This window comes from Scleropages formosus, chromosome 8 (assembly GCF_900964775.1).
Source record: "Scleropages formosus chromosome 8, fSclFor1.1, whole genome shotgun sequence".
NCBI lineage: Eukaryota > Metazoa > Chordata > Actinopteri > Osteoglossiformes > Osteoglossidae > Scleropages > Scleropages formosus.
Window position 1 is genome coordinate 16,784,923 of NC_041813.1, and position 26,745 is coordinate 16,811,667.

The 26,745-nt window shown below is 43.2% G+C and overlaps 4 protein-coding genes across 4 annotated transcripts; 1 reads left to right on the forward strand and 3 right to left on the reverse strand.

Annotated features, from left to right (window-relative positions):
* Positions 1–1,248: 1,248 nt before the first annotated feature.
* Positions 1,249–4,684, reverse strand: LOC108935776 (histone chaperone asf1b-B). The gene is made up of 4 exons (XM_018754637.2): positions 4,144–4,684; positions 2,634–2,749; positions 2,206–2,382; positions 1,249–1,822 (listed from the first exon to the last, which is right to left on the reverse strand). Exons 1-4 carry the CDS (start codon positions 4,250–4,252, stop codon positions 1,631–1,633), a joined length of 594 nt encoding a protein of 197 aa, XP_018610153.1. The 5' UTR covers positions 4,253–4,684; the 3' UTR covers positions 1,249–1,630.
* Positions 4,685–7,895: 3,211 nt separating this feature from the next.
* Positions 7,896–13,740, forward strand: crb3a (crumbs homolog 3a). Its single transcript, XM_018754638.2, has 4 exons — positions 7,896–8,216; positions 9,239–9,412; positions 11,098–11,147; positions 11,615–13,740. Exons 2-4 carry the CDS (start codon positions 9,328–9,330, stop codon positions 11,822–11,824), a joined length of 345 nt encoding a protein of 114 aa, XP_018610154.1. The 5' UTR covers positions 7,896–8,216; positions 9,239–9,327; the 3' UTR covers positions 11,825–13,740.
* A 2,606-nt stretch (positions 13,741–16,346) lies between these two features.
* LOC108935846 (tubulin beta-4B chain-like) lies at positions 16,347–19,433 on the reverse strand. Its single transcript, XM_029254215.1, has 4 exons — positions 19,258–19,433; positions 18,242–18,350; positions 17,745–17,855; positions 16,347–17,424 (listed from the first exon to the last, which is right to left on the reverse strand). Exons 1-4 carry the CDS (start codon positions 19,312–19,314, stop codon positions 16,367–16,369), a joined length of 1,335 nt encoding a protein of 444 aa, XP_029110048.1. The 5' UTR covers positions 19,315–19,433; the 3' UTR covers positions 16,347–16,366.
* Positions 19,434–25,310: 5,877 nt separating this feature from the next.
* Positions 25,311–26,264, reverse strand: LOC108935736 (G-protein coupled receptor 4-like). The gene has a single exon (XM_018754562.1). The coding sequence runs from the start codon at positions 26,262–26,264 to the stop codon at positions 25,311–25,313; it is 954 nt and encodes a 317-aa protein (XP_018610078.1).
* Positions 26,265–26,745: the final 481 nt, after the last annotated feature.

A 26,745-nucleotide genomic window follows, 5' to 3' on the forward strand; every position in this document is an offset into this window, starting at 1 on the left:
AGTGCTGGAGCTACTCTGGACAAGCACTAATATTTCTCAGGGGATCACTTTGGTACCTCCAGAAACATGTAGACACCCACCCATCATTTAGAATAAAAGACTAGATGACTAGTTTATCAAAAGCACAATCGTCATATGACTAATTGCCCAATATTTTCCTATGCTACAAACCTATTTGCGAGACATAAAATAAACACTTCTGTCTGATCCCTTATCCAGCCATTTTTTATTACTTGTTTTGAGTGAAGAAGAGTTCTGTTTTACTTTTAGTGGAACAATTTTACTGTAGCTATCTGAAGCATTGCAAGTGACTAGAACTCATGCCTAAACCAGCCAAATTACAGCCACAAGGAATCTATCCATTAACATCTCGAGATGAAATGGGGGAAATAGAGAAAAAAAAAATCAGCCTGTAATGACTAAGAGTGCAAAAGGTGCAGCACTGCACTACAGTCCTGCTCCGCACGTGGAAGCAGACCCTGTCACCTAGCAACATTCGATGAGTTGGCCCGATTACAGTCAAATTGCTGGCAGTTAAGAGAAGTGAGCTACTTGCAGTAGTACTGCTACTTGTTTTTATGAATGAAACAGAAAAGGCCCCACCGTTTCCCTCCACAATGAGGCCCTGGATAAAAATCCATTCGCACGAATAAAGGGAAACATTTACCATAATGTGAAATGCACAAAGCATTTACCAACATCAAGTTACAAAAGAAATAAGTTTATTTAAGACAAGTCACACAAAAAGAAAAATATATGTACACTAACATCCAGTATATCTAAACCTCCTGACCTTCAAGTCTCCACCAACCACCAATAAAAAGAATGAATATGCCAATTGTTACTCCTACAGTACTCCAAACAGAAATGGATAAGGACCAGAAGCTCTGAAAGAGGGTAGCATGCCCCAGACTTTCAAACCTTGGTGGATGAATAGGCCCATTTTCCCTGACATGTCCACATATCTTTCCCACAATGCCAGTCTGTTTTCATGACTTTTGCACTTCCAGACAACTTAGGACAATTGTCATTTCATCTGCTCATCAGGTTTGTGAGGATGAATGGCCACACAAAAATCACCATCCCCATACTAGTACCTCTGTGGCAGGATCACAAAAGCACACCCAAGACATGAAAGTTTCCTGGACATTATCTTCCTAAATTCATGGTTTTATTCCCCCCCTCAAAAAAAGAAAAATAAACTTTCCTTTTTTTTTTTTTTTTTTAAACAAAACACTATTTTGTATGAAGGAAGAAAAATACAGCTAGTGTACTGAGAAAAAAAATACTTCAGTTTCAAGCCAAGGGATTAACCTCCCAGTCAGTAAAGCCCTGAGAGATGTCCTCCTAGGAAGATGGAAGATAATACCCAAAAGATGTGTGGGTCAGGTCACATGTCCCTACTGACATGAGACAGAGGGACACCTTCCACTGAACCTTCAGTTAGAGCACTTCAAGTGCATTGAACATGTATGCAAGTGCATGTGTATTTCTCATTGAAAGTCTGAGCACTACCATTTCTTAACCTTCAAGTGCCTGGATTCATCAGGTAGTTGTGTGTGTAGATAATGTATGCTTTCTTGAAAGAGTATGTGTATGTTTACAGATGGAAAGTGCTCAAGATCTTCACTTATAAGCAGTCCATGGAGTTGTCAGGCATTAAACCAAGTGATGGGGCCTTTCCAGCAGGGCAGGATGGGGGCAGCATGGCATTGGGGGCAGGGTCTACATTCTCAGAGTCTTCCATCCTCTCAGCACAGCCCTCCCAGTTGATATGGAAACGTGTCACACGTGGGTTTGATGCTAAGATGTTCCTCTGGAGCTGAGTAGGACGCAACACAGACAGAGGTTAGAGATCATCATCAAAGAGTAGAAATAACAAGTACTTTAAACCAGTGAGATGTTTTGGGTTGTAACCATATGTTCATGGAATTATTTTAAATAACAATAGAGCTGTATTAAAGATGAGAATTTTTTACATTCAATTTTAAATTATCTGCAATTTAAACATTATTTGTTATACTTGTTATAAGTTCCAATATATCTAACAATGTACTATCATACATGATATGCATGTACTGTTCAGTTTCCCTCTGATTTTCCAGATGAGGGTCAGGTATGTCCACAGATATACGTGGGCTTTCCTAAAAGAAAAGAGGAGTAATTACCAGTGCAAGAGGCATGCAATACAACAGAAGCACTTACCTGCGAATAGTCAGGTTTAAGAGGTGGGTTTTCACGTAGCTCCGGGTCTGTGTACTCATTATTGACATAGTACCCAATGCGGATGAACTCCTGCCCACGGTAAGTGCATGTGATCAGCACAACAGTGACGCCCACAGCATCACTTTCTGGGATCAGACCTGTGTTTGGCGCATCCGCCTGCCATAGGCAAAAAGGGAGAGGAAGAAAAGGGTGTGGAGTAGAGAGAACAGAGAAACCTCAGCTGTGTGATACAAGACAAACAAACCAATTAGCTAATTACGCTCCTCCTCCAACAAGTTTACACTTGCACTGAGAAGCACGACAGATTTATAACACCTTCACACAATTGCCTCAATATGGTACTCAATATAATAAAAAAATGCACAAAAAAAAAACTGTGAATAACAGGAAAAAAAGTACAAACTCACCTGAAATACAAACATGTGTCTCCCAGCAGGAACCGGGCCCACCAGAACTGAGTCCAGGATCTGATCATATTCTTCGCTCTCTGCGGACCCCACATAGATGATCTTCCACTCCAAATCTAAGAGACAAACCAATTACTTTAATGACATGCAATGCCTCCTTCCACATAGAGTGGGCACTAAATAATGGACACTGGGAGAAGTAGAACTACAAAGCTACTGCAGAAGTACTACAGCTCTGGGACAGTAATGAACAAGGGAAAAGGTGAAAAAAAATTGCTGGATCACATTCTGGGTTATAAAAATTTTACAGATAAGGTTCTAATCTGGGTGGCACAGTGGTGCAGCAAGTAGCACTGTCACCTAACAGTACCTGGGTGGTGTGAGAAAATGTAAATTAAGTTCCCACCCAGTCTATCAGGAGTTTGCATGTTCTCACTGTCTGTGAGAGTTTCTTCTGGTTTCCTCCCAAAGACATGCAGTACAAGTGAACTGGTGACTCTAAATTGCCAGTAGTGTATGAATGGATGAGTATATGTGTGGCAACCCTGCAATGGACTGGAATCCTGTCCAGGGTGTACTCCCGGCATTGTATCCAGTGCTCCAGGGGTATGCTCCAGTTTACCACGAACCAGATCAGGAAAAGTGGTTACTGAAATTCGATTAATGGTTTCAATGTGGATTAAGAGACGGTTCTAAACTGGGGGAATTTCTACCTAAATCTGCAAACAAACATTCTACTAATATATCCTGAGAGGAGAAAATCCAGTTCGATGTATCAGGTTCTTAGAATCCATCCGCTTATACATGACACGAAGCCATACTGAATGTCTTTGCTGCTTCCTTTCACTGACAGGAGCATCTGCAAGAGTGACAGCTGACACACCCACTGACTGCATCAGAACGCATGCTAGAGCCGCCCACTTGTTAAACAACGAACCAATCACAGTATAGGGGCGTGGACAAGAAATATTTTCGCTCCTTTGCTTCCAGTCCCCGCCGGCGCCAAATTTCAAAGACTTTACACTAAAACGAGGACAAAGCAAAAATTGAAAGGAAAAGAAAATCTTTACTCTTTAAAACTTTAAAGTTGTGTAATTTGCTTCTGCATCTGGTTCAAATGCTTTCTTGTAGTTTCTTTTTGGTCCTCTTGTGAAGATCAAGTCACCATGCCCGGCGATGATCATAATTTTTGAACCGCAAAATGTCAGGCTAACAAGATACAAAGAGTTAAATAAAACACAATTAGACTCGAACTATATGTGAAGTTTATATAATACAAGTTTGAATAACTTAGACATTGTTTCTCAAGGGAACTTGTTTATTAAGTGGATAAAAAAATAACCGAACTGCTACAATTCAATTGTCAATAATATCCTAATAGATCGTTATGAGGATGTGGCCTCCCGCCCCGCCATTTCAAACACCCTTCCTATCTTAAACGACAAACCGTTTAACAATTAAATTTAAAAAAAAAAAAATGTCTTCGAAGCAGAACCTGATGTTCCCTCACCTTCTGGGAGGTCCTCCATGCACTCGAAGGTGATCTCAAACTGAAACGGGTTTCCGAAGGGACTCGGATTGTCCAGGACGGCCACGTTGAGCACCTGAACCTTCGCCATGGTGGCTGCTGCGAGGGCACCGCGAGCACGCGTCTCGAGGATGGATGGAATGGATGGATGGATGGAGGGAGGGTTCCTGGCAGCTCACGACCGACGGAACGTCGAGAACGCTGCGCGAGCTACTGTCCGCGTGCGGTCTCCCTGGCGATCTCGCTCAGTCCCCCTCTCGTCGAGTCGACGACAGCCTTGGCCAGAGGATACAGGGTCCTGTCAGTGTTTATTAAAGGGAGTCTCGGCTGTAGTCACCCATTCTGCTTCCGCAAGCTAGTTCTCTGGTGCTTCACCCCTAAAAAGTTCAAAACTTAGTTAACAATCTGTAAATGTGTACTGTATGCTCCAGAAAGCTGTAAATGTTAATATTTTACAAAACGCGGAAGAGGTATTCTATCTCCCGCCAGTGCGTTCAGAAAAACCTCAACCGGACGTGAGTGATTTCGGAGAACTGAGCGATCATAGCACTCATTGGCCAGGAATGTTCCATAGTCCCAGTTTACAACCCTTCTGATTGGCTTACGTTGTAAAGCGGTCACTCTAATGGCTTTATCTGATTGGTCTATGGGGTTTGCAGCGCGTCCTGAAAGGGAGACGATAACTGATCCCGAATCAGCGAGTTTAGACCCCCCCCCCGAGGTTTGTAGAAAGGGTGAAACTGATCGAAAAAGGTCTGTTTTTCACATCAGCTTTCACCCAATAAGGCACGATTTTGTTCCTCTATAAAACACAAGATAATACAGATAAATTAATCCAATAACGGAAAGATGTGTAGTTTAAATGTAGGTGGATGATTCCTTTCACGGATTTCTTACCGGAAGCAAACAATAAATGTCACACAAGGGGGAGACAGTGGGCTTCCAGTGAAACAACGCCGACGAAACGAGCTATTTAGGTTTTTTTAATGTAGAAAAATAAATTACGTTACGTCATGTTTAAATGATATTAATTAGAATGCCTGTAATGCTGTTGTCTTGGGTGACTAAAATATAACCATGTCCAACTACAAATATACATACAAATATGTCCAAAAATACTTATCTCAAAAGCAGAGGTTCTTGCCATTTTCTAGGCCACAAACACAGCCTCCCAAGAATATGATGAAACTGGAAAATACCCCATGAATAAATTCAGAGAAAATATTGTACTGAAACTTGATTATTTTAACAAAAGTATGTCATATAGGCCTATAGTAATAACATAGTGATGCTCTTATTTCATTTTATTTATTTCTCTAGCGTTAAGAGAGCAAACCTGTTCTTCACAGCCCAACTGACGGAAGCCCATCCACAGAATCCTTAATCGGTCTATAGAACTCAAGCTAACAACCCCTACTGCACATGAAATAGTTACTTAAAAACTGCATAAACGCAACTGCTAATGAATAGTATGGTAATAGTCCTGAGTTAATTATTCAGCACCTTTTGGGGTAGCAGTAACAGTTTTAAGAGCTGTTGCTTATGTACTTGATGGCAGAAGTGATGCCACAACATTTTTGAAAACCTTCTCCTTATTACAGCTCCTGAAGATTTTGGGCAATCTTTCTTGAAGGCAAGGAATTTCAACCCATTTCAATCATACAGTAGTAGTAAGGTTAAACAAATAAAGAGAATAGATGCATATATGCGTAAGAATTGTAGGAACATGTAAAAACAGTGTTTATACAAACATGCAAGGACTGTGGGTATATGAGGGCAGAGAGGAAAAATGACAAAGAGCCTGTGAGCACTGAGCTAACAGCAAGTCAGCAGTTTGGAACAACTTGTTATCCCTCTGCAAGAAAAGCAGAATCTCCCAGCATGCAGCTCTTACACACACACACACACACACACACACACACACGCGCGCGCATGCGCGCGCATACAAACAGTGGCCCTGCAAAGAAGAGCTGGACATTCTTTCTGCTGTGAACGCAGGGATGAGTGGCTTACTGATGACTGGGATGGGAGCCAAAGGGGACTCTGTTTCTGTCTGGCTGGGCTTCCTGCTTTCATTAGCATTTCAGAGCAGAATTTAACCGGGGTAGAGACACACTTACTGCCTTGGTTGAAGCATGTCACCTGTGTGTGCCTCTAATGTCTGTGTGTGACCATTCTGAATGTGGATCAGTAAGGTGTGTATTAGTGGGTGTGTCTAACCACACTTATGAGGATGTGTTTGTCTGAGCACTAAGTGTGTGTGCCTATAGTTTGAGAGTTATGAGAACAGACTGATCTCCATACTTCAAGAGGGCTGTAACAAGGTCCACTGGACTGCTCCACTAAACTCCAGGCACCCCAGTCTCCATGGTGAAGTTCATGTCTGGGGTGAACCTTTTACCCTCCAGCAGTCCTAATTTTACACATACTCCTCTTTCTTATTTAACTCCATGTATGCTCTCATATAATGTGTTAACTGTGTCACACAGCATGGATGCACAACAATGCATATTCTTTGCATTTGTCACAGTCTTTGTTGTGCTGATCTACAAGTCGGAGCCAAATTTTGATAAGGATAATTACTAACCAAATAAATCATTAGTATGTTGGTAAGTAAAAACATTTCAATGAAATGTAGTTGAAGGGGGGTGCAGTGGCACAGTGGGTTGGTCCTGGTCCTGGTCCTGCTCTTCGGTGGATTTGGGGTTTGAGTCCCGCTTGGGGTGCCTTGCGACGGACTGGCATCCTGTCCTGGGTGTGTCCCCTCCCCCTCCGGCCTTACGCCCTGTGTGCCGGGTTAGGCTCCGGTTCCCCGTGTCCCGTATGGGGCGAGTGGTTCGGACGTAGTTGAAGCCAAGGGCACTGCTAATTTATTTGAGGATGACTTTGAGAGAACATAATTGTGTTTGTGTAGCTCCAGTGACAGAACGAGTCATATCCTGTTTGCACAATGAGTATCTCTATTAAAAAGCCATATTTTTATTTTTTTCGTGTAACAGTGCTAAGATCAAAATAGAGGAAGCTGGGCAAATTTGCGTGTGCTTGCACTGGTTGGACCTGCATGTTTTCATGTTACTTTCCAGCCGATGTGCATGTGTGCAAGAGGGCTGCAACAGCGAAAGGACATAGCTATCTCACATCCGCACCCACCATCAAAGAAATCCTCCTCTTCATGGAAGTCACTGAAGCACATTTATCACAGATGGCATCATACATTGCTTACATTTAATCAGCTGCAATATGAACAAGGTAAATGAAAGTGAGTCAGAGTAAAATGAATACATATTCAGTTCATGCAAATAAAGAAAATCAAAATGACAAGTGGCACCTTTTATTTTTAAACTGAATTAATGGAACTTATCTTCCGGAGCTTGTCATTTTTCTTTGAAGTGATTGTTCACTTGATCACATTGTTCATTATTGTGTTTACATGCAAATTACATGATAAATGTGCAAAAAACAACAAAGCAGGAAATGCCCTAGTGTGTATAGGAAACCACTTTACAATAACTTCCACGTAAAAAAAAACCTACTGCCCACTTCCTTAAGATTTTCATGCCCAAAACCACAAAATAATCGTGTAAATGACTCTTGGCGTGCTTCATTTGACCAGGAGGTCAGATGTGACAAAGGTGCTTCTGTCTGCGCAGTGCCGCAGGTTGGGCTCCGCTCAGGTGCTGTAACGTGAGAGCAGGAGCCACGTGACCTCCGCGTGGGAGGTGGGAGGTGGGAGGTGGGAGGAGGAAGGAGGGAGGAAGGTTGGGCAGAAAAAGCGCCTTTACCCATTGACAGGTACGGCAACAGATACATCGGGACAGCCTGCATTAAATCTATTTTCCTCCGAAATCCATCTGAAACGACCCTCGAAAGTTGAGTCGTTTGCTTGTTTGCGGACTCAAACGTGGGGAGTCGATGATAAACACGCCGATCGGGGGCGGGTTCGAGTCCGGGCTTCGACCTGCAGTTCAGGTGCGGCAGAAACCACCTACCTGTTGTCGGAAGGACTTTGTCGGGTTTGTTCTAGCGACGCCGGTCAAAGAGAAACCTGTGGACAGGTACGTCGGCGCGTGTTTATTAAATCCCTGTTTTATTTCTGAGATTTTATCCAGCACACAGGACAGGTTTCGGTCCTGTCCTTGTCGGGGTGTTGGTATTATTATATCAGATCACACTGTGGCCAGTTTCTACTCACTTGCTCAGTGAAACTGTGAGAATTCCTGGGGTAATTTTCCAAGGAATATGATATGAAAGTTACACCTTTCTTTAAATGGTTGTATAGTGACATGTCCATGACCATTTTTTACTGAAAAAAATGTGTGTCCATTTCTCTTTTTCTGATGTGCTTTCTCTCTATACGCCCACCTCCGTGCTTCACCTGAGGCAGGTGCGGCATGCCTCATACATTCCACTAATTGTAGAATACATATTGAAAAACATTTACCCTCATATCATGTATTCAACAGTAAAACAGGCTGTTAATGGAGTTTTTGTGATGTCTCAACAGCCCAAATATATAATTCCCCAAATTTTTATTACCTCTTAATACTTCTTATCCTAATATTGTGAAATATTGTTTAGAATCTACGGTTAACAAATTTAAGTGGCCCTCGTACTGGTTCTGAAGCTGGTGAAATAGGAAGGTTTTGAAAGTCCAGAAGGGGTCTCCATGTGTCTCAGAACCCCCATAGACCATGCACATGTTTTGGGCCTTTCTGTACAGTTTCTGACTTTTTATCCTCTTTAATTATTTTTAAGAGGACATTTTTGAGGTGAATCAATTTGCTTGCATCGCCGTGCAACTTGAATACGTTGTTTGCTTACAGGTTCACGTTAACTTATGTTACAAGACGCTTGTGCATACATTTCACTATGAATTGGATAGTTTGTCTTGGGTGCCTTATACTTTCTCTCTCCCTTAGGATCAACATGCATGAAGTCTGTTACAATTTTATATGTTAAGCAGCACTGAAGGTGCTAATAAAGGTTATAATTGTATAAGAATCTGTTCATGTTGGTTTTTATATTCATTGCTTCATGAATGAACACTGTCTTTTTTTTCCCCCTGGTGATCCACTAGATGACCACTCCTTGTCAAATGGCTTTCACTTAAGGCTCATGGAGGTCTCCCTTCTCCTGTGAGGACGCCAAAGCCTGAAACAGGATCTGATGAGCTCGCAATCCAAGAAGATGATGGAGCCTTGTTTTGTGGTCCTGGGCCAGTTGCTTCTCCTGTGGATTGTCATGGTCCAGGGTAAGGCAGGCTCCACCTGTCTCCACCTGCTCTCGTCGAGGGAACCTCTTGGCCCCTTGGGTGGGGGGTGGGAGTTCGGGGAATTCTGTGGTCACACTTTTTTGCATGGCTGTTTCATTATGTAACCCATAACCAGTTGTTTGTTATATTGGTTTATGAGTTCCAGGTGACTGATGTATAACATATCAACCAATGACGCTGTCCATGAAGTAGCCCTATTTCAAGGAATTTGCTGCTTCTCCTCTAAAAATCGGCGATAAGCTGTTCACTTTTCTTAAATTTTTGTTGAGTTGCACTTTTGTCCTTCTAAGCACATGGCTGTTTGTTTAGTGGAATGATTAACAAAATTCTTCAGGGCTTTGCTTTGAAATGCTCAGAGGCTGCTCTGGCTTTACCTCACTGGGGAATGTTCAGCATTTATTCCTTATAAAATGCCTTGTATGTTGAAATCAGTTTTAACTCAGGATGAGATGAGTGATTCATATATGTGGATTGATGTATAAGTTATTTCTGGTTACTGTGCTTTCTTTAACCTGCTGGGTTTATTAGCCTTTGGAGGGGAAGTTCATGTGTTGTAATAACACTTTTTCTATTGTGAATGGGAGGAACAGTCAGTCTAGCCTGACTGAGAGGCAGAACTTCAGCGTCATCTACGTTCAATTTTTTTGGTATAGTTTGATAAAGATGACGTCACTCTGAATTACGGGTTATTATAGCAGCTCTTTTCTCACCACTTTAACACCTAGCCTGATGATTAGTCAGTACAAAATTGTATCTTTATTCCAGAGTAAGGGTATTTCACTAACTTAAAGGTTTGTATCTGTGGAAATTTTTTTTTTTTTTTTTTTAAAGGGAAAGAAAGAAGATCCGGTGACCTAGTTCCTTATGCAAATGGTCATTTTAGTGTAACATTCAAGGGATGAATTTGAACAAGTGAACTGATGCTTTATTTATAGTGAAGTGGCAGCTTATTGCAGGGTTGATGTTTTCTATTGACCTGTTTGCCTGGACCTACAGTAGTCATACCTCCAAAGTACCTTTTAAGGTAGTCTATCTGCATTCCTCCCGGGGCATGCTGGGGCGTGTTCCGAGGATCAGGGCACTGATGTGCCACCAAAGATGGATGACAAACAGCAGCCTGATTGCAAACAATGGAGATCTAGGTGATATCCTGTGTCGTTTTAATTCAGGGTGATGAGACAGTCGGGTCCTGATGTGTGAAGTCGGTCTGTAATCTGTGGAAATGGGGGGGAAAACCGTATGATGGTTAAAGTGGTAGGCTTGAAATCAGGTCCTGTGCGAGTCCACCTTGTACCATTGAGCAAGATGCTTAACCATGTAATTGTGTGAAATTATCTGGTACTTTGTAGAAAACAGGGGGCGCAAGGGCGTAGTGGGTTTCACCGGGGCCTGCTCTCCAGTGGGTCAGGGGTTCGAGTCCCGCTTGGGGTGCCTTGCGACGGACTGGCGTCCCATCCTGGGTGTGTCCCCTCTCCCTCCAGCCTTACACCCTGTGTTCCTGGGTTAGGCTCCGGCTCCCTGCAACTCCAGATGTGACAAGCGGTTTCATACAATGTTTGTGTGTGTTTATAGAAAACTGCTGGTTTTGAAAAATGATGATGATAAAAATAATAATGTGGGTCTGAAAATGTCCTATTCCAGAGTGCTCTTTTGTTTCTGTTCAGGGCAAAACTCCACAGAAAGAACAGACACCACCAGTGTCACGAACCCTACGGTGAGTGGAGGACTTTCATTCCACTGTCGCTCACTCTGGACAGATATATAGGTCTTTATTTATATTAGCCGTATCCACACAGGTCAACTGTCACCACAGCAGAATGAGGAGTGCTGGGCATACACTGGTTCAGGGACTCCTGGACCTTTATTTTATTCCCTTTTCTTGCAGTTGAAAGTCTTTCTTTTGTTTTCCATTCCTCAGCTGTTGTTTCATTCTATAATGCATTAAAACTATAACTTATCACACCTTGCAACCTTGGATTGTTCTCAGTAACATTGTTCTGTGCTCTGTGTCACTAGTGGAAAGAGCTCTCTAAAATAATTGGAATTATTTATTCCATCAACTTCCATTATTGACTGCCATTATTCATGTGTAAGAAAGTATGCTCAGGACTCCTTTGAGAAATTCAACAATTTAGTCTTTGTTTCCTTCTTTGCTAAAAATCTGTGATTTGTTGCTTTCAGGGGCCTAACATAGCAGCCATTGTGGCCCCCACTGTTATTCTGGGCCTTCTGGCCATTGCTGCTGTAGTGCTGCTGCTGTTCTTCTGCGTAATCCGGAAGAAGCGGCAGACAGAAGGGACATACCGGCCCAGTGCCGAGGAGCAGACTGGGGCACGTGGCGTGCAGGCCCCCGATGCACTTAAGCTGCCCAAGGAGGAGCGCCTCATCTGAGCAGCACCCGTCCCCTACTCCCAGTTCAGATAGACCCGCACTGTGATGGACAATTAAGACTTGAACCCTGCACTGCTGCCTTTCTGACCTCTTCCTCTCACACTGGAGATGTTGTTGGAGATGCAAACCCTGTAGATGGGAGACAATCCCAAAGGACACCAGTTCTGCTCAGTCGTCTTTGGGGTCCATGTCCCACAACCAAGGCTTCCAGTGAAAGGAGTTCAATCAATGGACTTCAAGCACAAGTATGCATGGAAGTAGAATCCCTTTTTCAGAGAGAAGTGTCTCTGCATACACGTACTCCTGAACACAAAGGAGCAGAATCAGGATCAGGTGTTGAAGGCCTACAACTCTTTTGTTGGATGCTTTGATGTGGCATTTGGCACAAATGGAGGATGGCTTTTCAATGGTTGGACATGATCACATGTAGCTGTTTGAGCACTTTTGTCACAGGGCTTCAGTAGTATTTCTTACACAAAATTAAATATACATATCTTAACAGACCATGTTTTGTATTAATTCTGATTTCTTATATCAGTATGAGGTAGGCCACAGTAGATTTGTCTTCCATCCCAGATGACTTTTGACTGTCCTATGCAGGCCCTTGCAAAAAAAAAAAAAATTACCTCATTATTTCACATTACTTTTGACCAAGATCTGCTGAATGCTTTTCTGGCAGCACCCTAGTCATTTTGCAAAATAACAAACAGATTGAGTGAGAATCCATTTAGTTACTATGCACAGGGTATAACCTACTGAGTTTATACTAAATTTACTATGGTACCTGTCCAGTGAGTATACAGCTGTTCAGATTTACCATGGCTCTTAATATCTCAGTCAGAGTTACTCAGTACTGTGGCATCATGAAGGATTCTGTTTTAAACTAATGTTATGTTTTCTCAGAAACAAATAGTAAAAGTCTGGAATTGTATGAAAGTGATTTCACACAGACTGCAATGACAGTGGAAATGGATGCAGAACAAAATCGTTTATACTGTTTGACAATAATGTTACACTGTATTTGGATTTGCAAGGCTATTTGTTACACCAAAGTCTTTTTATTTGTAATATTATTAGTTCAGATAACCACTCTTGTGTGCTTCGCCAAAGATGTTAGAATGAAGCTGACTAATATACCTGAAATATTGCAGAATAAATGTTGCAAATGATAGTCCTTGGGATTTTCCTCCAACTCTCTTTAGTAAAATATAAGACTGTGTGTGTGTGTGTGTGTGTGTGTGTGTGTGTGTGTGTGTGTGTGTGTGTGTGTGTGTGTACTAAGATGCTTGATAACCCCCATTAAAGCAGTTGCAGTCCTGTGTGATACAGAAGATGAATGCAAATAAATACATTCTAATAAATTTGGATGTTGTATTGATCAAAACTAAATTTGGATATTGCAACTGTAATATTTTGTTTTATCATTTGTAAATTTTGGATAAAAAAAAAAAATGCCTCTGGTAGGCTTCTGTGCAGTCCATTATGTATTCTGTTTCAAGCTCTATAGGCTCTGGACCATTACAGCCCTGCCCTGCACAAGCTGTTGTTGAGAGCTGATAAGTGAAAATGTGGACAAAAAATTCAATATTTAAACATAATTAAAGATTTGAAAAATGTACAGTGTGAGACATTTTGCTATGTTGGCTTTGATTAAGATGCACAAGGAAATCCTTAAGTGCACTTAATGCAAAACCAGCAAAGCAGCTGATGGAAATCATCCACTATCCAAATACCACATGAAATATGTGAGATGTTTTTCTGAAACTTCATAGCAGAGACTTGAACGCAGAAACTCAAGTTCCGTGAAGCCTCCCCCATGTTCTGAAGAACACACTGGAGAACATTGTAGCTATACAGGTTATCTCAGCTTAAAGTATTTGAGTAATGCTGCAAATCATGCCATGGCACTAAAACAGAACCACATATTCCCCTCACTTGTTAGTACACACACATTTTCAGAACCACTTGTCCCATATGGGGTTGCGGGGAACTGGAGCCTACCCAGTAACACAGGGCGTAAGACCAGAGGGGGAAGGGGACACACCCAGGACGGGACGCCGGGACGCCAGTCCGCCGCAAGGCACCCCAAGCGGGACTTGAACCCCAGACCCACCAGAGAACAGGACTGTGGTCCAACCCACTGTGCCATCACACCCCCTTGTTAGTATATATACTCATATATTTTAAGTATGTACTGCACACTTTTTATTCATTGTGTATTTTCATTAATTTAGCTGGTGCTCTTCTCCAAAGATACATAAAATCATTCTGCTATTTATTCAGTTGGGAAATTTTTACAGTATCAAACCAGGGTAAATATTCTTCTTAAGAGTACTACAGCAAGAGGTGGGATTCAAACCCAGGTCACGTGTCCTTCGAGTGCAAGGGGGTAGCTTGAACTCTGCTTAGAGGTCAAGAACGGAGAGCAAAAAAACAGTAAATCTGGAATCCTCGCTCCGTGTTGCCATTTTCAACCGTGATTGGGAGGCATCGCTCCATCTGTGATCACCTGAGCACCTCCACACATGGAGTCAGTCATTACCCATAATGCCCTGCAGTGGGAGCAACAGATGACATCAACCTGTCCTGTGGAATTGCCTTGAAAGTATCTATTCTTCAACCTTGTAAATGAACACAGGTCCATGTTGTTGACTTGTTTCTGAGTGTCGGGTTCCAAATCCGCATAACAGAAGGAAAACCTTGTTTCTGTTTAGGAGATGGTCTGCTCAGGTTACATGCTTCTGGAAGATCATGTTAAATTTTGATTTTGAAAAATGCTTTGTCAGTTTTTTGTGGAATTGTGCCATTTGATGAATGGTTGACTGAATTAAGGATCTTGCAGAATGCAGCCATTATCTCCACTTAGGACCGCTGGACGAGCCGCAGTCCTGTTTAATGAAGGGTTTCATTTCAGTATGAAGACCTGAGTGTCCTGGGGAGGTTTTCTGGGCTGTAAGATGAGTTGCCCCCCACAGCTCTGTGTGAACCGGAGCCACAGCGACAGTGTTTGTATTGCCAAATGAATGGCACTTCTTGTTCCAATGACATTTAAAAAAATCACAAGCATTTTGATGGCTGCTGAAGTAATTTCAAGGTAATGTGGCTGCTCTAACCTAAGCTCACAGTACACGGCGAGGTGACAAAGTACTGCTTTGGAAAAGGGGATTTTAATTTGAATAAACTGCATGCCTTCTACTTTGTTAACAGAGTTTTGCAATCCGGGGTTTGGCATTTCAAAGCCCTACAGGTCCTGCACTCTGGGTTTGGACATGAGTTTGAATACAGCTCAGTCTGTACAGTTTTAATATTTTCCCAGTGTTTGTATGGGTTTCCACTAGATGCTCTGGTTTCCTCACGCAGTCCAAAGCCATGTGTTTCTGTTGAATGAGACTCTAAATTGCCCTTGGTGTCCGTGTGTGTGTGAATGGATGTGTATGATGGCCCTGTGATGGACTGTTATTCTGTCCAAGGTGCACCCTGTCTCACCTCTAAGCTTCCAGAATAGACTCTGGACCTCAATAGCCCCGCGCTGGGCAAGAAATTAATGCTGACGGATGGATGTTTTAGTGTTCTGTACTTCTGCAGAAAGTTTTTCACCTGCTGGCCAGATGTGAGGTTGATCCTGAGTCTCGGACAGCAGGTGATGTGGTTAGGAAGCTGATAAATATACAGTTGTGTGGATGGTCATACTGTTCATGGGTCAGGTTTCAGCGGGAGCCTTGGGGCTGCTGCAGCCAAATGAGTCATGCCCCCCGGCACACCGAGAGCGCTCAGCAACCGGCGTCACGCTGACTCATAGAAGCTCACAGGAGGCAACAAAGAGACGTTGTCCAGTGCCGTACCTGGTGTTGTGGCAGGGGTCACTGCCAGGACATGAACCTGCAAAGGAGGCTGCTGTGCTTATCTTTCCAAAGTCCAATTTCAAACAACCGAAGAAAAACGCTGCCTTTTACTTTCTGTTCTCGTTTTCAAAGAAGCCCGTTTAGTTCAGTTGTCCCACTCCTACTCCGCACAGGTCTGTCATTTACCAGCCCGTCGTGTTCAGTCATGAGTCACGTAACCTTAGGCAGCCCCTGGAGAACGATGTAATAAAGCATATCCCATGCTTACCATTAAGAGGATTAACATAGCTTAGAAGATTTCCACATAATTTTTCCCACCTCCACCTAGGGTTTGAACTCCTTCCTCCCTCAAGTGGACAGCATAACACATTGCAAGGCTATTTAAAAAAAACATAAATAAGTGAACGAGCGCAGACATCAGTAAGCCGCACAGCACTGTGAAACAGAATAAATCTTTAATATGTTAAAGTTGAGTCTTTTAAGATGAAGATGGCACTGCCGAAACAGATTTCCAAATGGATCGTGAGGGATGATGATGATGATGATGATGATGATGATGAAAAGGGGTTGAGTGCATGCATTTCGTACAGACAGAAACTATTGTTTCAATAAGAGGATCTGGGACAGTGGAGACTGTTTGGGTGCTCTTGGCTTTTTGGAAAGTGTGGTTTGGTTTGGTGGGGTGGGTGGTGGGCGTGGCTCAGGCAACCTCCTCTTCTCCCTCCTCTTCGAACTCGCCCTCCTCGGCCGTAGCGTCCTGGTACTGCTGGTACTCGGACACCAGGTCGTTCATGTTGCTCTCAGCCTCGGTGAACTCCATCTCGTCCATACCTTCTCCCGTGTACCAGTGCAGGAAGGCCTTGCGGCGGAACATGGCCGTGAACTGCTCAGAGATGCGCTTGAAGAGCTCCTGGATGGCCGTGCTGTTTCCGATGAAGGTAGCAGCCATCTTGAGGCCACGCGGCGGGATGTCGCACACGGCCGTCTTCACATTATTAGGGATCCACTCGACGAAATAGCTGCTGTTCTTGTTCTGAACGTTCAGCATCTGCTCATCCACCTCCTTCATGGACATGCGGCCGCGGAAGACAGCGGCTACGGTGAGATAGCGGCCGTGGCGCGGATCGCATGCCGCCATCATGTTCTTGGCATCAAACATCTGCTGGGTGAGCTCGGGCACCGAGAGGGAGCGGTACTGCTGGCTTCCCCTGCTGGTGAGGGGGGCGAAGCCGGGCATGAAGAAGTGTAGGCGGGGGAAGGGCACCATGTTGACTGCCAGTTTGCGGAGGTCAGCGTTGAGCTGACCAGGAAAGCGCAGGCAGGTGGTGACGCCGCTCATGGTGGCCGACACCAGGTGGTTGAGGTCCCCATAGGTGGGCGTGGTCAGCTTGAGGGTACGGAAGCAGATGTCGTAGAGTGCCTCGTTGTCGATGCAGTAGGTCTCGTCCGTGTTCTCCACAAGCTGGTGCACAGAGAGAGTGGCGTTGTAGGGCTCCACGACCGTGTCGGACACCTTGGGCGAGGGCACCACGCTAAAGGTGTTCATGATGCGATCAGGGTACTCCTCGCGGATCTTGCTGATGAGCAGGGTGCCCATGCCGGACCCGGTGCCGCCGCCCAGTGAGTGCGTCAGCTGGAAGCCCTGAAGACAATCGCAGCTCTCCGACTCCTTGCGTACCACATCTAGCACTGAGTCCACAAGCTCTGCGCCTTCTGTGTAGTGCCCCTTGGCCCAGTTGTTGCCAGCACCGCTCTGGCCTGCGAAACGCCATGTATCGTCACTACAGGGGCGCCGCCCAGTCCCACCCTGTCCTGGTTAGTGCATCCTAGCCCCACCTGATCCCACCCAGTTCTTCCTTGTTCCACCTTGTCTTGCCTAGTCCCATCTAGACCCATCTTGCTCCTTCTAGCCCCACACGGTTCTGTCTAATCCTACCTAGTCCCACTCAGCCCTGCCCAAAACCTTAATTTTTATAAATCAAGAAAAACTAATGACTATTCACTACTCTGTTTATTACCCTTGGATTCTCACTATCTCCCAATTACAGCAAATACCAGCGGCTGTACTGGACACTCACCAAACACGTAATTGTCAGGCCTGAAGATCTGCCCAAATGGCCCGGATCGTACAGAGTCCATGGTGCCAGGTTCGAGGTCTACGAGGATCGCCCGGGGAACATACTTTCCCCCTGGGAGACAAAGCACATACGGTTTATTCCTGAAGTTCTGGATTCCTCTAATACATGATGTACACAGTAAATACGCAGTAATCATTTTAAAAGTCGTCAAAATTCAGTTTCACTGCTGCAGAAGGTTAATAACACACCGAGGAACAATATGCAAAAAGTGGTAACATGAGAACAAAAAGAATTAAAATATTAATATCACATCTGATTTCTGTTGACCTGTAATTCGGTCACCTTCCTCATGCTCCACAGATCCTTCTGCTGTTCAGGTCATTGATCTGGTGCCCTCACCTGGTGCTCTTGGCTCAAGGAGATTTTCTGATTGCTCACGTGAAAGATTTTTATGCCAGTTTCACGTGTTAACAATCCTGAGTCACACGGCAGCTCACCTGTAGCCTCGTTGTAGTAAACGCTGATCCTCTCCAGCTGCAGGTCACTGTCACCGTGGTACGTGCCTGTGGGGTCAATGCCGTGCTCATCGCTGATGACTTCCCAGAACTGCAGAGAGAGAATAAACAGACATACAGACAAACAATTTCTACTGATGCTAAAAGAGGAAAGTGTGAATATTTTCTTAAGAGGCGATGTCACCAAAGCTCAAAGGGTGGATCGGTTTGTTCACCACTGCATGAGAGAAGAAGAAAATATGTTGTTTAGGATATTAATAATAAAAATAACAATACTGCTGGTATGAAAGTGATTTGAGGGATGACAGCATGAGCAGGAAGGGGACAGATGGACAAACAGAGGGTGGGAGGGAGCAGAAGAGAGCGGACAGACGGGGAGAGGGGAGGCTTACAGGATCAAACGCAAAGATGAAGGGAAGCAAAAGCAATGACACGATTTTTAAACGCTATCAATCTCTTTAGGATGGATGTTGACATGCCAAGGATTAAATGTCGAAACAGAGAATTAAATCTCCACGGTAAAACAATCAATACGGAAAAAATAACTTGCGAAACTTAATCAGAATGCTGCTAATGCTCAAGATTTGTGGGGGAAGATACTCTCTTGTTTTAAGAGGGGGGAAAAAACTACGTATTTATTTTGTCCACAATCCATTATTCATAATAATACCTGCAAATACTTTTCGCAACAATTACGTCCAAATTATTATAAAAAATGATTAAAATTTGTGTAAAATGTCGGGAAAATTAGTTTAAAAAACCAGAAAAATTAATGCGTTTTAATTTTTTTTTTATCTGGAATTTGATGCCTACGGTTCCAGCTAGCCAACGCGGAATACTGAACATATTTATTTATCTGCACTGGATTTCTGGAAAATTCGCGCTGGAAATAAGTGCCTAGAAAGGAGGTTACTTAACTTGTTTGCAAGATCATGAATTTGCATGCAAAAAAAAATATATAAATCATATTAATAGAAGAGCAATTATTAATGCGTTACCTTCGCCCCGATTTGGTTGCCGCACTGTCCGGCCTGAAGATGCACGATCTCGCGCATGATGACTGCTGCTGCTGACTCAAGGGGCTCGCGGATGGAATGTAACGGATCTCGTCGAACGAGACGGCGATCGTTTCGCTGGCGCGCGCCGATAGCGCTCGCCTGATGCTGCGGTGCAGTGTGACGTCATGGCAACGGCAGCCAAGCGCGAGGCGACACTTGGACTGGAGGGGCCGCGCTGCGATGGTTCGGACAGAAGCGACGCGGGACGGGGGAGGGGAATTAAAAATTACTTAATCATTGTTATTGGTCCTTTTGCTATGATACTGACACGGATATGTGAAAATATAGTTATTTTTAGCGCTTCCCTATTAAGTGTCGCTCAGGCGTCTTCTTCACTCCTGCAGTGACGTATTGAAATACACCAATAAATAAACCAGGAGGGCAGAATGTAAGATAGGAAAAAAAAAAAAAAAAAAAAAAACACATTCACGTGTTTCATGCTGGCTGTACAGAAGCACTAGTAACACATGCTCTAATATATAAATCCTTATGATTTTAAAATTAAAATTTTTAAATTTTCATGAATTTTAAAATGGGGGTGCGGTGGCGCGGTGGGTTGGACCGCAGTCCTGCTCTCCGGTGGGTCTGGGGTTCGAGTCCCGCTTGGGGTGCCTTGTGACGGACTGGCGTCCCGTCCTGGGTGTGTCCCCTTCCCCCTCCGGCCTTACGCCCTGTGTTGCCGGGTAGGCTCCGGTTCCCCGTGACCCCGTAAGGGACAAGCGGTTCTGAAAATGTGTGTGTGTGTGTGTGTGAATTTTAAAATGTTCCTTATCATGTAACATAATGAGGACAAGATTCAAATAAGCAAAAAACAAACACGTACGTAAACAGTGACTGCTTACTTTCTTATTTTTTCAGTGTGGTGTGATGCCAAGTAATATGTCGCCAGTGATGGCAACTATTTATATTTCTTGTTGATGCTGTTACAATATATTCTCATAAACAGTCTTGGAACGATGATATTATGGTTACCCTGGTTACCATGTGAAATTCCTTACATAACATGTGCGAACGCACTTGACTTGACCGTTGAATTGATCTTCTATCTTAGCCAGACAGACAGATTCTGAATTCCACATTTTCCGATGTTTCTGAGCTCGTCATATCCATGCAAGTCTGATTCCGAATGTGTGCGCTCAAATAACCCGTCTGTGCTCACGATTTGTGGTACTGCCCAGTTTGGGGGTGGGGGGGGGAGCCTATCGTTCTGTTCCACTCCACCGCGGCAGGTGGCGCTCTGTCGTTTCCTAGTTTCACGTTTCTTACGAATGTGCCGAAGAAGAAGGCGGTGTGACGTTAAACGTCGAAATGAATACTAGACTTAAAATTGTTACAGAAGTTAACGTGACAAAAACATATTGTCGCAGTAAACTCCAATATGAAAATATTATTTTAAGCCTGGTCAGATAATACGGTTATTCGCTATGCAGGGCCCTTCTATGACTATGCCATGCAAATAAATGTATTACGCAATAGAAATCATAAAAAAACTTACAAGTATTAATAAATGAAATCTCATGCGGATTTACTTCATATAAATCTATATCACTCAGACGAATCGAAGACCTTTATCATCTGTCATTCTGTGGAGTTTCCCACACACGTACCCATACACTGTATGTATATTAATTAATATTTTGAACCTTAAAATGTTTAAACTTAAAACTGGGGCCACGTCATCATTTCAGGTGACATACGGAAGAAATGGAGACTGAGGACCCCATAGCAATAACTCAGAACACACAGTTTTGTTTACGAAAATGCACACTGTCAATATGTATCTGCTGGGCTGGTGACTGCTGCTCCAGGCTCAGTATCCACAGCCCATATTTTTTCCTTTACTAATGTTCATCTGCGTGTTAACACTTTTCCTTGCACTATCCTAGGAGGAATCCTACATGCAGCGATTACTGCAGAAAGAGCACAGGCACATAACTAAAATTTGAGTTGAATTTCTGCATTTTCTACGTCTACTACTAGCTGTAGAGCCTATCATACTTCAATTAATTGCCAGATTTAAAAGAGATGTCCAACCAGAGTGGTAAGTTGGCATGATAAAGCTCTTAGGTGTTATCCTCATAGCAAAGGGTTTGAACCCTACATAGGCATTGGCTCTTTTAAAAACCTTTACTGTTATATTACCTTAAGTATATAAGAACTCTTTGCAAGCTTGCTTAGCAGTTAGTGATGTAGCATAGCTGGTTGGGTGTCTTCTTAAGTGCTGTCATTGCTTGGGGTTTGATTCTTGTGAGTGAAGCTGTATTGGTTTTTCATTTTCCTTATGAAAGGAGATTTGAGATGGTTTGGTTGGGTGGCTGTGTGGTGCAGCAACTTATGAGGTGAGGTGTCTGCCTTCAGGGTTGATGGGGTAAGCCCAGTAGGGGAACGTACTTTGAGAAACTTGTTGCTTTACCCATCCTTAAGTATATCTTGAAGGTTGGGAGGCAGTGTTGCAGGATGCTCATGTGGCACAGCCCACTTGATAGGCTTTCTCAAACACGGAGGTTTGTGGTCCAATTTTTATGAAGGAAGCACTGGAGTTTTTGAATTTAGAAAAGTGCGTAACCTACTTGAAGTAGAAGGATGTGGGAGGGCGACTGTGTGGGGCAGACAATTTGTTGGAATGGTGCTATTCCTAAAGTTGTTGATTCAGGCCTTTGGGGGGCACCTTCCCTTTTGAGGCCAAGCTTATTTGCACTTCTGAAATATATCGGCAAAGTTTTTAAGGATTTCACCCAACCTCCACTGTAGCAAAGTAGAGTAGGTGCTCAGGTGTCTGACCAGAACCTAATGTTTGGTAGGAGTGTTTGGTTTCTTCAAAAGGAACCCAAAATTTTTCATTTGAACACCAGTTACCTCATCCTATTTAAAGTATGACAGAAGAAGCTGAAAGGTGTAGTTCCCAAACAGTTCTGTGGTGCAGGGGCTTCAGAGGCTAGGCTGCTACATCTGAGATTGGTGGTTTAAATGCCTTTGAGTGGTGTTGTGTCAGACTGAAGCCCCAGAATGTGTAAATGAATGAGATGAGTACTGAAGGTAAGTAGTGGTGTGATTACAGGCAAATGGAATATCTGGTAGATAGAATGATGTGGGAAAAAGCAGTGTTCTTGCAGCAAGAGGGTGGAAAATAAGGTGGTGGAGGCAGTGGTGCCTAATGATGAAAATACATTTATTGCTCCTTCCGTCTGTGCTGTTCTTACCTACTCTTGCCCCTCTTTCACATCATTCCACTTCTAATCATCCTCTGCTTTCTCTACCCTGCTCTCCTCATCAGCAAGTCACAGTTCTTCCTCCACAACGATACACACACCACATTACCACCACAGCCTCTTCCAGTGGTCATCCTCACTGAACCTCCATCCTTCATCTTTCACAGGATTCAAACTCTGAACCTTGCAATTATTCCCTTGCCTCTCAGTCGAGTTTGCAATGCTGTCTGCTGCTAGCAGACTGCTTATTTCTTCCAGTTATACTTGTAAATAAGATATGGGGTAGGTTAATAAACCCAAAAAGAGAAACCCTTCACAGCGCTTGAGCCACTGTCCTTGAGGGCTGACTTTTAACAAGCTACAGCACAAAGACAGCAGACAAAGGCCTTTGCTAACCTTAAGGTTATATTAAGGAAGTGTCCTATGAATAGATTTTTAGGTAAATAGGTCTCCTGCTCTTGCAGCTTAAACTACAAACATTAAGTTTAGTAAAGGAGCAATTCAGCTTGATTTGCTGAACAGTCCCAGATATAATCGAGGAAGTGTACTAAGGTAATTTAGGCTAAAGAGTAGTTCTGTTAGTTAATGTTAGTTTTAGTTAAATTAGTTTATTGAAAATAGGAAAGGATATTTAAAAACAATGCCCTAACTGCCTTGAAGGGCTCACACTTTAGGTTAGAGGTAAAACTTGATGGAGACAATTTTACTGGAGGTCAGGTACTTAGTGTTACTGCTGGATTGTACTTTTTCAAAACATTTTCAGAAACCACTTACCCAACACACAATTTATATTGGTCACATGGTCACACCCTAAGGGCAATTTTGACCCACCTGAAGCACATGTATTTGGGCTGGGAGAAAACACCCACACACGCAGCTCCTCCCTACAGTTGGAAACCCAGAATCCTGGTGCTGTCAGTCAGAAATGCTGCACAGTGTGCTCCTGAACCATGTTCACAATTAAGCCAAAGAATGGAAATGAAAGAACACCTTCAGAATGTTTTGCTTTAATATGGCATTTATTCTAATGATATTATTTCACTCAGCAGCCTGCCACCTTGTGGCTGTAAGAGCATTGAACAATTACTGAAAATATGTTTTTTTATACTGGAAAAGTATAAAAAAGATTTTTCTTTTGCTGAGTTAACCATTTTGGAGTACATAAAAATATAATATTGTTTGTACTTAGGATAATACACTTGTCAAACAGCAGGTTTCCTGGAGACCAAACACATCAACTTGGCCCCAGAGAACCATTTTTAACATAAAGGCAGAGTTTAGTATTAGTTTTCCAACTGCATTTTCATGGGTTTTCTTTAACTTCAACCACAAAGTGTGATGTGGAGCTTCCTTATCGACTACAGCATGTAGTCTTCTAACAAAGGTACGCTTTAGAGCCAGAACAACCAGATACAAAGACAGTTTTTTTTTTTTTTCCCCTCAGGTCATCACTCATGAACAGTTAATACTCCCATATAGTTCTCCTGTCAGTGCAACATTATCCAACCACTTTTTTTGTAATTTAATTTTTGTTTTACTTTTTTTTAGTATTCATACTATTTATACTTCTCATGTTTGTACAGTCTGTAAATGTTATCTATTTATTCTGTAATTCTGTGTGAACTGTTTGCTTGTCTGTAAATACAGGAGGCACCTAGAATCACAACTAATTCCTTGTGTGCATCAGCACGCTGGTCAATAAAACTCATTTGGTTTCTGATTTTACCTTTTAAGTGTGCACTCTGGAAGGGTATTTAAAAGCAAGCTGTGGCTTTCAGAGACCAAGCTGGCAACCTCAACTTCAGAAGACAAATTATAATGCCATACCTTCCAGCAGCTCAAGAGTGTTGAAACTTCAGGACATACATTTTTTTCCTACAGATTATTCAATTGTGCAGATCCTCACAACTCTAGTAAATACAGATCCAAATATCTTTGATATTTGATCTTTCAAACTCACACACACTTTCTGAACCGCTTGTCCTGTGCGGGGAACCGGAGCCTACCCGGCAACACAGGGGGAGGGGACACACCCAGGACGGGACGCCAGTCCGTGGCAAGGCACCCCAAGCGGGGCTTGAACCCCAGACCCACTGAAGAACAGGACCCAGTCCAACCCACTGCACCACCGCACCCCCCCATCTTTCGAACTCACTTTTGTTTATTTTCATTCTTTCTTGTCTGGAAAAATGTTGTTATGAAAAAAAAGATTCATTTTATTGCAGTAGTCATGTTCATCAAGAATCTTTTATTCTGGCCACATCCCATTTACATCAACAAAACATTACATTAAATGGTTATAAACAAGTGGGTGAAAAAAGCAAACTTCTGCTTTGAGAACTGCAAAAGTGGCAATCATGATTTATAATGTACGGATCTCTGTGGCTGTATTATAGTTGCACTGCAGAGCTACATTTCCTCTCAGATCCTTAAAACAAAACAGACACCAATACAAACAATACGAGATACTTCTATACACTGAACAAAGTGCAGCCATGCACATAAGTGCAATGCAAGCAAAAAATTAATTTTATAGGGAAAAGAGTTCAGTAGCAGTAGATTTTGATTTAAGAAGAGAATTTTAAAGATATTGTTGAACTGATAAAGGATGTTCAGTTTGAACCAGTGGCACACATACAGTATGCTTGCTAGGATTGGGATTTGGGAGTTGTGAACTGTTAGACTCATGGCTGAAGTTAGCATGTCTATCAAGGAGGATGTTAAGGACTGAAAAGAAACTAAGATTTTTGAAAACCGTCTAACATTCGTTTTGGGGAAAACGTCCTAGGCAGATGTAGGTTCAGAAGGCTTTTTGGAGGAGCACCTCTGTGCACAAGCATCGCTCAGATAGGGTACTTTCTCCAGGCGGGTCAAGTAGAGGAGAGGCTGTATGCTGCTGCTGATGTTTACAAAGGCAAAGCCTACGGGTTGGATGTAGCAACGGAACACGTCAGGCGTGTAGCTATCCTGGAAGGGAAACATGGCGACCAGTGGCAGGTAGTTGAAGATTATTATGGCCAGGATGGACAGCACCATCTTGAAGGCCTTCTTCTTCATGGGATGCATTTCGTCACGGCCGGCCCGGGAGCGCTGTAGTACCTGCAGGATGGCTAGGTTGCACAGTACCATGAGGCTGAACACCATCAAGATCTCAGCAGTGAAGATGCGCTCGAAATGAGGGATACCGCCAATGGTCTTAGCGGAGGCATAGCTAAAGGTGAGCACCAGCACCACCACGGAGCAGCCGGCCCGGTATTTGATGTGCGTGAGGCGGCTGAAGGTGATAGGGAATAGCACGGCTATGAAGCGGTCCAGGCAGATGCAAGAGAGGAATAGAGGTCCGCTGGTGTCTTTCACTCCATAAACAAACTTGATTGCCAACCAAGCTTCCTTGCTTTGCCAGTAGTAGAGGTTTAGGAAAGATATGGGCACCATGATGCCAAAGTAGGCATCCAGGAAGGCTAAAAGGAAGATGAATATGTCGGAAGTGGAGGGCTCCCTCCTGTTATGATAGATGATCAACATGACCATAATGTTAGCAGGGAGACCCAGGAAGACGTTGAAAACCTGCACTGCTAGATCGAAGAGGATTGCGGCTACCATTTCTTCGCAGCCATCAAATACGCTGAATTGCTTAGCTGTGGTGTTGACTGAACTGTTCTCTGTGCTCTGCTGAGGTGGCAGTGTGAAGTTGAGCGTACTGTTGAGAGTAATATTGAGGTACAGTGACTCCTCCATAACTCTTGGAATGCTGCAGATCTACTCACAATATAGTAAGGCTCTGAGGAGACATCAAAAACGGCAATTAGAAAACATTAAAAGAAAATGCTAAATGCCAGGGACAGTGTTCATTTCCTAAACTGGTTTCTCTGTAACCTTCCGTTGTTCAACAATTGGCATTTACCAGATAATGCAAGAAATTTTACTTAATGCTAATCTGCAGATCTATAGCTGCTCATTAGATTCAAGTCTCCGGGGAGCCCATGGTCATTGTCATTACCTCTCTGCCCCACCTAGATGTGTATTAAATTAAATATTGTCTCTGAGAAATCAGAGTCCAGCAAATCAGACTACATGATAAATTTATGCGGCTGTGGCTTTTGAAACCTCCTGTAAGCACAAATTTTTTCAGGGTACATGTACCGTAATTCTCAGATATGTACAAACTTCAGACAAAAAACTGACTAGAAGGCTAATGATGAAAAACAGGGCCGGAGAG

Excerpts from the sequence above, each read along its gene's own strand:
- LOC108935776 (XM_018754637.2), bottom strand. The coding sequence starts at position 4,252 with ATGGCGAAGGTTCAGGTGCTCAACGTGGCCGTCCTGGACAATCCGAGT. Across the intron at positions 2,750-4,143 it reads CATGGAGGACCTCCCAGAAG|ATTTGGAGTGGAAGATCATC; the intron begins GTGAGGGAACAT and ends TTTGTCTCTTAG. Across the intron at positions 1,823-2,205 it reads TTAAACCTGACTATTCGCAG|CTCCAGAGGAACATCTTAGC; the intron begins GTAAGTGCTTCT and ends CGTCCTACTCAG.
- crb3a (XM_018754638.2), top strand. The coding sequence starts at position 9,328 with ATGAGCTCGCAATCCAAGAAGATGATGGAGCCTTGTTTTGTGGTCCTG. Across the intron at positions 9,413-11,097 it reads GTGGATTGTCATGGTCCAGG|GGCAAAACTCCACAGAAAGA; the intron begins GTAAGGCAGGCT and ends GTTTCTGTTCAG. Across the intron at positions 11,148-11,614 it reads CCAGTGTCACGAACCCTACG|GGGCCTAACATAGCAGCCAT; the intron begins GTGAGTGGAGGA and ends TGTTGCTTTCAG.
- LOC108935846 (XM_029254215.1), bottom strand. The coding sequence starts at position 19,314 with ATGCGCGAGATCGTGCATCTTCAGGCCGGACAGTGCGGCAACCAAATC. Across the intron at positions 17,856-18,241 it reads TTACTACAACGAGGCTACAG|GGGGAAAGTATGTTCCCCGG; the intron begins GTGAGCTGCCGT and ends TTTGTCTCCCAG. Across the intron at positions 17,425-17,744 it reads GCCTGACAATTACGTGTTTG|GCCAGAGCGGTGCTGGCAAC; the intron begins GTGAGTGTCCAG and ends GGCGTTTCGCAG.
- LOC108935736 (XM_018754562.1), bottom strand. The coding sequence starts at position 26,264 with ATGGAGGAGTCACTGTACCTCAATATTACTCTCAACAGTACGCTCAAC.